General features: G+C 37.4%; 1 protein-coding gene across 1 annotated transcript; it reads left to right on the top strand.

Moving 5' to 3' along the window:
- Positions 1-2,207: 2,207 nt before the first annotated feature.
- LOC143453400 (uncharacterized) lies at positions 2,208-11,819 on the top strand. Its single transcript, XM_076954737.1, has 13 exons — positions 2,208-2,510; positions 2,692-2,815; positions 3,164-3,301; positions 3,967-4,204; positions 4,340-4,625; positions 4,906-4,994; positions 5,350-5,527; positions 6,855-7,063; positions 7,777-7,997; positions 8,226-8,341; positions 10,295-10,453; positions 10,823-11,017; positions 11,243-11,819. The coding sequence occupies exons 1-4, from the start codon at positions 2,485-2,487 to the stop codon at positions 3,979-3,981; spliced, it is 303 nt and encodes a 100-aa protein (XP_076810852.1). The 5' UTR covers positions 2,208-2,484; the 3' UTR covers positions 3,982-4,204; positions 4,340-4,625; positions 4,906-4,994; positions 5,350-5,527; positions 6,855-7,063; positions 7,777-7,997; positions 8,226-8,341; positions 10,295-10,453; positions 10,823-11,017; positions 11,243-11,819.
- Positions 11,820-12,745: the final 926 nt, after the last annotated feature.

Below are 12,745 nucleotides of genomic sequence, written 5' to 3'. Positions count from 1 at the left end.
CTGTTTTCTCTTTTTCTACGCTTCATTGATTACGGTTGGAATCACTCTGGGATCAAGTGCGAAGTAAAAACGTGATAATCATGGAAAGTTAGTAAATTGTTCGTATCATCTACAAAGATTTGATCAAAGGTTACCTGCCGTATTCTACGGTCTTCTTGGAATGACGTCATAAATTACGACATAACACAACCAGTAAGAGACCGGGTGTTTAATTTTTCAAACATTTATACTATAATATAACATAATAACATAATCTAAGGGCTGGTCATAACTTATAGAATGCGCAACACATCACCACTGGGGGGATAGCCCATATCAGATCATATAAATCTGAGCGAAACATTGGGCCAATATTCGCAAGAAAAATATTATCAGATTACACAACTTTTTCCCAGGTATAGCGCGTATAGCTCACCACCATGGCGAAATTAGTTGCAGAAGCAAAACTATTGATCACAACCTTGAACGTTTCTATATATCTTTTTATAATTTACCACCAAGCCGTCGGTCAAAGTATTTTAGGATTTGTCTTCCAGCTACTGCAATAACTTCAGATATTAACAAGTATGGCGTTTCGCATTCAAGATGTGTCGCCATTGCTTAGCAACAGTGGAGGAAATAAAGACAAAAACATGGGAAGAAGACTTTACGTTAAGAGATACCGCAACGCACGAAGAGTACTGCAAGGAAAAGTCAAGGCAGTGTGGGCTAAATAGACGGACAGCCTTATTCGATGTACCGTATTTTAACCCATTTAACTGTTCTCCTCAACATGTAATGCACATTGTCCTAGAAGGATGTTTGCTGCATGCCATTATTCCTATGCTTAACTACCATATCTACGAAAAAAAATAAGTTAACGCTTTCAACGCTAAATTAAAAGGTTTCAAATTTTCCGTGCTGCTATTTCGAGACAGCAAAAAAACCTTCTCAGATAATGTCTCACCATATCAAAAAAGAGAAGAAATTGCGTCAGCCCACATCACAAATGCTACTACTGGCAAGAATGCTGCCCTTTGTACTTAGTAAGTTCATTGATTTTCTTTGTGACACTTACCAGTGCTTTTTAGCTTTGCTGAAATTTATCAATATTCCTTTGTCTCCGAACATTGCCCATCACACCTTGACCTTATTTGCGTTTTTTGATTTCTTCTTATCTCCAGCTCTTTAAATTAGCGTTTCCAAGTGTTAATATCATCCCAAAACAACATTATCTGACTCATGTGCAAACGGATATAGAAAACCTTGGTTCATCTGCAAGAACATGGTACATGCGGTTTGAGGCGAAGCAGTCTTTATTCAAGTCTTTAACTAGCAGAGCTTCTTTTAAAAACACCCAAAAGTTTTTGGCGGAAAAGCACCAACGTCACCTCTGTATGCTGTTGCAGGACGAAAATTTATTTGCATCCAAGTATACTCTGGGACCAAAAGTTCTTCTGTTTAACAATTTTTCTGCCGATGTGCTGACTTTTCTCAGCGTCATGCCACACAATCGTTCGTACTTTCGATGGATAGAAATTTACGGTACATAATGTAACATTCGGTGTTTTGTTGCTACATATGTTCAAGATGGTCTTCCTGATTTTGGGAGACTGGAATTGGTAATGTTGTGTGAAACTATGTACGTTTCTCTTGTTAGAAAGTATGTAGTGATTCCAGAGGACGAGGCCCTAAATGCTTACAGCATTGCAAATAGTTAACTGTTTGAAATTAAATATTTACATGTTATAAGTATACAGGTTTTTCATTTTACAAGTTGAACAGTAAAATTTTAAGTCCTCAAATAATCGATATTAGTGGGATTGTTTTATTGTAATTCTGTTTGAATTTGTTCTAACAATGTGCATAACATTTGTTATTATATAGTTAGGAACCACATATTTTAGCTTAAATTAAGGTTATCTTGAACGTATTCGTTGTGATTGTTAGCATAAATGCCGTGTTTTTATGTAAAAAATAAATCAAAGAATCGTAGCACTTGTGCACGTTAGCATTCCCTGATTGTTAAAAAAAGGTCTTTATATTTCGAGGAAAGTAATTAGGGTAATGAAATTTGTATTAAATGTCTGCCTATTGTACTTACACAGGATTACTTTTAAGTTGTTTCGACCTTGTTTAACCTTGCATCTAGTAACAAAGTTCATAAAATTACGGCATTGCATGGATAAGGATTCTAAGGAAGGTTTTGAATTAAACAGTGACGAAATGTCACCATCTCAATATTAATGTGATATTTATCGAGGTAACAGCAAGAACAGCAAGCAAGGTAACAGTTAGGTAAGAAACTCTGACTGTGTCAAGTGGCTTCGTATATTACATGGCACGAATGAGATTAAGCCACTAGTCTTTCGCATATAACGAAGTAAATGCCAATCACATCGTATAATGGGTTTTAGTTGTAGCCATCATTGTTTCCAGTGCATCGGTGGTGCGTAGGCCTAGTCAGCCATAAAAAGGAGTTGCAAACTGTATGTAGGCAGATTTATGGGTATTACTTGGATCACAATAAGGTATGGGCAATGTTTTTTCAACGAAATCAACGTCTTAATAGTCAATGATAAAAATTTTGGACTGATGACGGTCACTTTTTTTCCAGTGTAGTAGGCCTAGGCCTATGCTACATAGCCTAGACATGAAAAATGCTAGTCCTAACTTCATTATCGATATTGAAAGCATTCATTGCAATTGCAGCAGAAGTAGTTCACAGATCTGCCAATTGACTGACCTATGCGTCGAAGTGATGAAGCTGTTGTCTGTCGATCCACAAAATTACTGTCATGCTCCCAGGGAAGGAATTCGAAGCATTATGGAAAAGGTATGTTACAAAAATAAACATAAATATTATCATAATTTTGTGAATAATTTTATTTCTCGTTGTTGCTTCAAGTTTAATTTGTTGCTTTGTTGACGAGGCTAAAAATATTATTATCAAATGTAGTTTGATTTTATTGTTGGTGCTTAATTACAAATATGCCTGTAATTTTGTCTCTAATTAATGTTAGTTTCTCATCATCTCCACAAGTTTAACCATTTGTCAACTTGGCTAAAACCACTGCTATGAAATGCTGTTTAAATCTATAGACCACCTAATTATGTGTACATAGTTTATTTTTGTTTTGAAGAGTTGAAAATTATAATGCGTTAATCACTCCACTTGATTAAGATCGATTTCATCCGGATGGGAACGACCGTTGCCACAAATTTTCTCCTCGAGAGGAAAGATGAGAGAATGGCACTTGCTCTCACTGAGGGCTGGAGAGATCCTCTTGGAAACCAATCAAGACCAAAAATGTTGGACCTCGTAAGTTTATTAACTCTGATATTTCCAGTTGACAATGCAGTTGTATTAAGCTACTACCTACTGCTGACTTTAAATGTGGGTTTTGTATTTTTCGTCTTTGCTTATTTTATAATTTTCATGGTCTTTAATATTTCGTCAGAGATGAGTTTATTATCACTTTTTACTTTGATTTAAAGCAGCGGTTCTTAACCTTTTTGATCTGCTTTCCTATTCCTGATTATATCCTAGTTTTCTGTTGGTTGTAGAACTGCACCTACGCTTATGTTAGTGTCAGGCAAGAGCTAAAGTAAGCCTCACTTCTGTGCGTAATTATAGTAGTTTATTTGTTTGATGCTGTCATGCATTCATACATGTGAGTCTATGCTGTTGTTAGATTGAAATTACATACAGCTTGGCAATGCATATGTTTTGGTGCTTACAACTGTTTTGCTTTGTTTGGCAGCAAAAGTAAAAGAATGCTGAGTTTGAGTCTTGTTTAAGCTCGATTGCTTTAAGTTGTCGTCGCAAAACTTTGCATCATCGATTGTTTGGTTAATGGTTATTGTTCACTTTGTGATGCTGGTCTATTGTCTTTATACATTGATTAGTAATTATGCTATTGCATAATCAAGTTTAATTTAATATTTTTAACGTTCAACTGTGACATCAGATGTCTATGTATGCAGCTTTTCCGAGTATGAAGTAGCAGTTAAAAAGATTGCCATGGAGATGAGATTTAAACAAGTCTTAACTATCATCTCAAGTCCATGGTCAAGATTGTCTCGCACGACTTCGCTGCATGCGTAGATGCCTACCTCACACTGTGAGTTAAAGCATATATAGAAGCTTTCAGTCTGACGTCAGCAACATAGACATCAACTCGCTCTTTATGCAGTCTGATGGTGGCCTCACTCCTATTGATAAGTAAGTTTGTTCGTAAGGCTGTGATTATATTATTATATTAACATGAAGTATAACAACAGATCGTCATATTCATTTAAATCAGCGATAAGCAAGCTACCAACAAATTGACACCTATCATTGCAAACTGTGTTGTAGATTGAGGAACGTAGATATAGGAGCAAGTAACAGCTCCAACTAATTATGACATCGTTTGTGCCTATGATCTGGCCCGCCTGTAAAAACTCAACACTCAAACAGCCCTTGAGTTGGAAAAGATTCATCAAATGTTTACGTCTTCTGATATAAAATACAACATCTCACACTCCTCAATGCTCAGGTTCGATGGAAATAGAGCAATATTATCCGGCCCAGCAGGTGGCGTTATTTGGTACGCTATGACGTCATTTGAAGACCAACATAGCATTTGGGTACAACATGAGAGGTATGGTGCCGCTAATATATCCAGTATCAGTATGAGCATGTACGTTGCATGCATGCACAGGCTAAATAAATATTAATAAGATTACGTAAGTTATGTCCTTGTGTTGTCATCGTGGTATCCCAACCATTTATTCCAGTGCTTGGTGTTGTGGCCGCGTGGCCGGACACTTGTTTATAGAATTTGTGAATATCCTGACCAGTTCTTTGTTCCGTTATAAAGAATGATTTTGTGACATGCAAATACTTAAATTGTGATGAAATTTATGACACTATTTACACAGGAACATCAACAGATGTAAGTCGATACGACGGGGAATATGAGCATGTGTTTGAGTCTACTACAGCTGGTGTCACCATACAAGCACCGCAGGTATTTTATTTTCAAATCTTAAATTAAAGCAAAACTTCAACAATGGCACAAATTTTCCTGTTAATATCAACATCAAGACAAAGTTTGTTTTTATTTCAATGTGCCGATATGTGCTAGTATGTGTTGTTTGGACTCTAAATGCTTCGTTTTATTTTTGTGTATATGTTGTTTTTACTATCTTGTGTTCTTTCGATCGTTTTTGAGATTTTTTACCTTTTTAACTTTTACAAATTAATGTGGAAGTTCAAAATTTGGAGAAAGACGACTTGTCTCGTTTTGCATTATTTCTACTGACAGTAGAATATGTTGTCTTATTTTGTTTGATTTCTATGACAGTTGAACATTTTCATCACAGCTTGACATCGACACAGTCGCAGCACGGTCTGGTCTATACAATTTTTCAGGTTGGGATTGTTTGTTGTCAGCCCGAGTCCTCCCTGAATCTGCTGAAGCCCACCCAGGCCCCACATGCTACTGAAAGGGGATTCCCCTAACTGTGATGCCAATCTGTGTCTGGGGAGGTTGTTGCCAGAGTAAGTTCTATGTTGTGTAACAATATGGTTTGTGACGAAGTAAAGTGTTGTTAAATAACAATGTTTAGTTTTTTTTTGCTGCACCTATGTGCATGCTGTGCTTTTGTCTTATTACAAGTGATTACATCACAAACTGTGCATAATTGCATCTTCAGAGGTTGCTGCTTGTTTTAACTTAAGTTATTCGGACTTAATTTACCTGCCGAATTAATGATCTGACTCCGTGGTTGCGTGCGGTTAGAATTCTCCAACCTAACGTGTTATTAGCCGAACGCCCTTACGATTAACAGATACAGTTTATCAGAAACAATCCTTTATTGTAGGAACTGTACAGGTTCCGATTAATATTACACAATCACAAACTTAGCATTAACCATTTAACACAAGTCTAACAGATTACATTTAACACGACTTACGTAATACGTTCGTACGATTCGATATCTCTGTCTGCGCGGTTACTCGCGTATCAGCTCGAGTTTATAAAGCGAAGCGATGTGAACGGAAACACAATATACACAAATATTTCAGAATGCGCGAACGATAAAATAAGCGTTTGGGCAATGGGGATTATTTACAGTTAAAACTCGGATGCTATGAAATCACCTGGCAACGTACTAAACGGCGCTTTCACATAAAGTTATTTAGAGAAAGTTTCCAAATATTAAGCGACAATTGCAGTTTCATCAACAAGCAACATTTCAATAAACAACTGGCGAATACTTTCCCACGAATGATATATTGGTATTGGTAGTGGCTCACATGCCACTACACATCAATCCGAGGTAACTTATAAAGCAATTGTGAAGATAACATGGTGCAAATGGTATCTTGGTTATAGCTTATGGCACACCTGGCACTAAAAATTATTTAAAATGGCAAAATTTACATACCTAAGTAGTAGGTACTAAGTATGCTCTGTTTCTCTTGCGGTCATCTTGGCACTAGGGCCCATCTCATGGATGACCTGTTATGTGGTCACATGATTCACGGTCCAACGATCATAATCGACAAGAACAGCACAATCTCAGTTGAACTCTATTGCAAGGCAAAAATGATTAAAAGGGTGTTGCATTATGATGTCATGGTGACACCAATTAGAATTTGATGAGGTTGGTTCGGTCTAATTTCTGCGAATTTATTGCACCAAGATATCTCAGCCCTTGACATTTTATCTGTGGTTCAGTCATTAAAAGTCCTGTATAGTCTTGTGTATATTGCCAGACTTTCTTGTGCAAATATGTTCTTGATAACTGAGTAGGTGTAGTTCTATTATGATCATTGTGTGTCGTAAGAACACTCATTATTGTATTGTTTCATGAATCGACAGGAACGTCTGGATTTCTAGTGCCTTCTATTCGGACCTGATGGTGGTCTTGTTTCCAACGCTTCTCACATCCCAGGCCACCTAGTGGCCATGCAGGATGCCGTGCAGTACCAGATGAGGGCGATAGAGATCAATGAGGGAGATCTTATCCTCTCCTCTCCCATCCATGTGCTAGAGGAGTTCATCTTCCCTATCTCACCGTAACCACTCCCGTGAGTATGTTGGTATCATATCATATGAACTTGCCTGATTATATCATACAACATTATGCAACATGGCTTCATTATATACCCTTGTGACAATTGGTATTTTCATCATGATTTTATTTTCATGAATCATAATAATAATTTGTTTTATTAGTATCATATCATATGAAATTTCCTGAATATTTCCCACAACATTATGCAACATTGCTTTTTTATTTCCAACTACACACCACGTTTTCATCCCTGAGCACACGAAGCCGATATTTTTCACGGCGAATTGCCACGAAAAATTTGCCATTCCGTTCGTGGTCCATGTGTATTTAGTGCTAGTTTTGCGGTAGCTCAGGCAACTTGACAATCTCTTCTCTCTACAACAAAGGCTGTCTCTTATTTAAACAAGATTAAATCGTTACGTCTTTTCCGAATGTTTTTACTTATTTAATTTATTTGGGTGACTTTTTTTTAATTAACAGTTTGCGACAGTTATTTTACTTCATTATTACCAATTTGTTACATCACAGTGTATTATCACAGTTTAAATCATCATCTCGCTGTAATGGTTGGATAATAAAATGTCATATAAACATCTCAATATACATATGTTAATTGATAATCTCGTATTGGTAAATTGGATGATTGCAATTACCTAATAATTTGTTCTTTTCTGATTTGTTTGGTATAAATCTTTTAAAAACAATTTCGTTGCATTTCGATCACAGAGCCCATATCTGCACTAGATGTCACTATTGATGAGCTTATAGTCGAGTGTGTGCAAGCATTATCAGATCAGGGTTTCCCCTGAAAGCATCAAAACCGATCTTTATTTGAATCCGAGGTATGAGCAGACCGACTGCGCCCTCGTGTGTCAGCCTTCCACGGTGAAAAACTTAGATTGTGTCGCATCAAAGTTTGGTGACTTTTTGCCGACTTTCCAAGCCAGGTGGGTGCTAAGATCAACCCTGATGCAGTTGAAGTATTTTCCACATTTAGTTGCAAAGAACCTCATCCATGTATAAGTTGTTGTCGAATGATATTTTTAGAATGTTCACAACCAATTACTATGCAAGAGCTACGCTGTCGTTTTATTAAAACTTAGCATTCAAATTTTTAGATTATTCAAACATTATTATTTAGTTCACTAACATCAAACTCATTCACGCATCTGCAGATACAAGAAAGGATTTGGTTTTGCCAATCCAGGACGTGACATCATCAACGATGGTGGCAGAGTTGGAGGTATCGAACTTTCTGGGATTGAAGATCATGCTCTAGTGACATCGAGTGGTAAGCCACCACATGTCGAAAAATTAAACAGTTTTTTCATATCTAGTTCTCGTATCCTGGACATAAGATCATATCAGATTTCATCCATCAACAATGCCACCTTCTAATGGAAATAATTCAGCCCTTTTAAACACGTTTTCTATCGCTGATTCTGATATCGCATCCCATGCATAGTTGACATAATTCGCTGCATCTAGCAGATGATGGTTGCCATAGGCAACACCCGCTGCCCCTCTGGGTAACCTTTTTGCTTGCTCTTGTTTGCGTAACTTCAAAGTCTCTTTTAGCTCATAAAGGCTAAGAACATCTTTAACATACAAATATCTCAACTTTTCTTTAGTGCTGCAATTGTACCCATATCGCATGGTTGCTTCCAGCTAGTGCAGTTGGAAGGGAAAATGCCACCATGACGTTGTTTCTCTCAAAAGCATAAAAATGACAAGGAGCGGTGTCCATCAACAAGAGAACCCAGCATCCTGTTCTTTTCTTCACTTCAGGATGAAAAACTTTATTGAACCATTTCCAACACTTGTCAACATCCATCCATGCTTTACCCTGACTTAGTACTTTAGAGGCCATTCTCGATTGTTGACACAAGCCGGAAATTTTGGTTTCCCAATCAATGTACAAGGAACTTTATGCGTTCCTGTGGCATTTGTGCAAACAACCAGTGACACTCGTTCTTTAGCTTTCTTTTCCTTCTTTTTCCTCGGATAGTGCTGACATCTTCAGATGGCATGAGCAAGAGCTGAAAAAATAACCCAGTTTCCTCCATGTTATAAACATTCTCGGGATCTTCTCATCGTGGAGAAGAATTTTCTGCAATCCACGACGTGATCGGAATCGGCCACTGCCATGAAGCTTTCAAGCCATCCTCTGATATCAATAGCTGTTCAGCGATTTGTATTGCTTTAAAAACGGCCAATGAGGGCGGAAGTGGAAGGCTTGTGCGACGCTTGCTATCAATCCAAACATACAACATATCCTCCAGTTCAGAAAATTGACCAACAGATGCTTAAAATTGTTTTGTTTTGGTCTCTTCAGACATCAAAGCAGATCATTTTCGAATATCTTCTTGATGATTCTTCTAAACCTTTGGAATAATGTCTTCACTCACTTCGTCCTTCCGAGCAAAACTTTACTTACTTGGAGGAGCTGGCTCCCTCAACCCGGTGATAACTTCTAATCTCTGAGATTCACTTAAATGCTTGCCTTTGCCTGTCATCATGCGCAGTTAAAAGTTACAGAATTACTAGGAGTAAGCTACTGTGCGATTATACTCACCGCCTAACACAATAATTTCATCTGCAAAAACTTGTACAATTTTACTGCAGGCTAGCTCACTACTGCACCCATCTCATGCAAGCGTTGTATAAAGTGCATGCAGATTTGAATCCACGACCTGGTACACTAACTTATTCGCGATTACAAGTTTGATACTTAGGCCTACTTTACTAATCTAAATTAAAATGTTCATCTCAAGGACCAAGCTGTGCATTTGTTGTCATAACTGTAAACCCAGCAGACGAAATTATACTTGTGTAATTGTTACGGCTTAAAAGGGTTGATTGTGATGTGCAGTTCTGTCACTGTGCACACTTCAAGGGAAGAAATAACAAAAACATTGCAAACTACGTACAAACCGACCAGATTTAAGTTGCGTACTTAAGCTGGAGACTGCTGTGTGCATCACTGGTCTAGATAATCGTCCAAAACTGCTTTTACTTGTTTGGTCTAATTTCTGCGAATTTATTGCACCAAGATTTCTCGGCCCTTGACATTTTATTTGTGGTTCAGTCGTTGAAAGTCCCGTATAGTCTTGTGTATATTGCAAGACTTGCTTATGTAAATATGTTCTTGACAACTGAGTAGGTGTAGGCCTAGTTCTATTATTGTCATTGTGTGTCGTGAAAACACTCAATATTCTTTGTGTAACATTACATGAATCGACAGGAATGACTTGACTTCTCGTGCGCTCTTTTCGGACCTGATGGTGGTCTTGTTTCCAACGCTCCTCACATCCCAAGCCACCTAGATCTAAGTCGATACGACGGGGAATATGAGCATGTGTTTGAGTCTACTACAGCTGGTGTCACCATACAAGCACCGCAGGTATTTTATTTTCAAATCTTAAATTAAAGCAAAACTTCAACAATGGCACAAATGTTCTTGTTAATGTCAACATCAGGACAAAGTGTGTTTTTATTTCAATGTGCCGATATGTGCTGGTATGTGTTGTTTGGACTCTGCATGCTTCGTTATATTTTTGTGTATATGTTGTTTTTACTATCTTGTTTTCTTTCAAGCTTTTTGATATTTTTTACCTTTTTAGCTTTTACAAATTAAAGTTTACGTTCAAAATTTGGAGAAAGACGACTTGTCTCATTTGTTCTTGTCTCGTTTTGCATTATTTCTACTGACACTAGAATATGTTGTCTTATTTTGTTTGAATTGTATGACAGCTGAACATTTTCATCACAGCTTGACAGCAACACAGTCGCAGCACGGTCTGGTCTATGCAATTTTTCCGGTTGGGTTTGTTTGTCGTCAGCCCGAGTTCTCCCTGAATCTGTTGGGGCCCACCCAGGCCCCACATGCTACAGAAAGGGGATTCCCTAACTGTGACGCCAATCTGTGTCTGGAAATGTTGTTGCCAGAGCAAATGTTGTACGACAGGTAACAATATTATTTGTGATGATTAGGGCAACCAGTTTTTTGACCTAAAAATTTGCAAAGTTTGACCTTATTTTGACCTAAAACGTTTAAATTTTGACCTCATTTTGAAAAGCGCTATACTGATAGTCTCTACACTGTCTACAGCAACTTTCTAATCTAAAGCTGCATTTAAAAATGACAAAATGCTTTTCTAGTGTTGACTTTTTTTCGTTTCTGCGTATTAAGATTGACAACTTGCAGTTTCAAATGCAATGCCGTCACATCGTGACGTCACCAAACGCGCTGAAAAGCCTTTTCTCTCTTTGAAGTAAAATTTGCGGGACTGGAATTGTTTGCGGGACTGGAATTGTTTGCGGTACAAGAAAAGAGAAAAACGGAAGAATAATATTACAGAATGGTTACAAAATTACAAGTTTAATAGATTTTGACCTAAAAAAAAGACCTAACGAAACAATTTGACCGTATTTTGACCTAACGTAACATTTTGACTTTATCTCACCTAATGACTTCTATACCACACGTCGTATAAAGCTGAAATTTGTTTTGTGCTTGTTTCATAGCATTCTGAGCAGGAAAAAAAATTGACCATATTGACTTTTGGTTGCCCTAGTGATGATGTAAAGTGTTGTTAAATATCAATGCTAAATTTTTATTTGCTGCACCTATGTGTATGTTGTGCTATTGTCTTATTACAAATACTTAAATCACAAACCGTGCATAATTTCATCAATCCGAGGTTACTTATAAAGTGATTGTAAAGATAACATGCTACAAATGGTATCTTTATTTATTAAAATTTCGCTTACTCAGGTGACATCACCATCATGATAGGGAAGGGAAAGCCGAAGCATATTGGCAAGGAATTGGACGCCATCCAACTCTCTATATTTTCACACAGGTCAGTGTTATTTTGTAGATACAGTTTTTGGAAGCAAGTTTATAACTGACAATAACTGGAAAATTGAATATCAAATGCATGCAATGACCATTGGAATAGTTGTAAGGTGCGGTGTTGTAAGGTTCTTTGTCATTCTCCGTTATTTTAAATATACAGTCGAATCCGCTTAATTCGGACACCGGATAACTCGGACAACCGCTTTATTCGGCCAAAATGCTCGGGAACGGAACAAAAGTAAAATTTGAACGTAAAAAACTCCTGTTAATTCGGACGATTCTCCGCTTAATTCGGACACAGGTTCGCAATTCCATCGTTAGGTTATGATACAATAAACAGTATATACTTCGTTCGTTTTAAGACAAGATGCAATTGCATTATGAGTGATTATGGTGAAACAATGACGATACATGCAGTAACAATCGACAATGAACTTATATAACGCCGTGCCAGCTTCATAGTCGCTTTTACTTCGGTACAATTGCGTCCATTTTGTAGGACAAAATTGTACAGAAAAGTTTAGCACAAAAAGTGAAATTGCTCACTAAAGTAAACGAAGACGTTTTATGCGATCAGTGCCAGTTACTGCAGTATAGCGCAGCAGCAATTCATTTATTACGCAACAGTACAGTATTTTAAATGCATTTTTTGCCTTTATGCATGACCATGAAACGAACAATTGATTTTCCGCTTAATTCGGACAAAGCCGTTTCTCCGCTTAATTCGGCCAAAAGTGAGCGGAACCAAAGTGTCCGAATTAAGCGGAGTCGACTGTATAGGTGTTATTTTGTGGACTGAATTTTTCGAAGCGATTTTTATGACTGACAATTTAC

Source organism: Clavelina lepadiformis, chromosome 4, assembly GCF_947623445.1.
Source record: "Clavelina lepadiformis chromosome 4, kaClaLepa1.1, whole genome shotgun sequence".
Taxonomy (NCBI): Eukaryota; Metazoa; Chordata; class Ascidiacea; order Aplousobranchia; family Clavelinidae; genus Clavelina; species Clavelina lepadiformis.
Note: the sequence above shows the minus strand (reverse complement) of the source record. Positions and strands in the feature narration are given on the sequence as shown.

What these genes read in the sequence shown, in the direction of transcription:
- LOC143453400 (XM_076954737.1), top strand. Translation starts at nt 2,485, where the DNA reads ATGGGTATTACTTGGATCACAATAAG. An exon ending in ATTACTTGGATCACAATAAG is followed by an intron (nt 2,511 to 2,691) that starts GTATGGGCAATG and finishes TTGCAATTGCAG; the next exon opens with CAGAAGTAGTTCACAGATCT. An exon ending in TTCGAAGCATTATGGAAAAG is followed by an intron (nt 2,816 to 3,163) that starts GTATGTTACAAA and finishes CACTTGATTAAG; the next exon opens with ATCGATTTCATCCGGATGGG.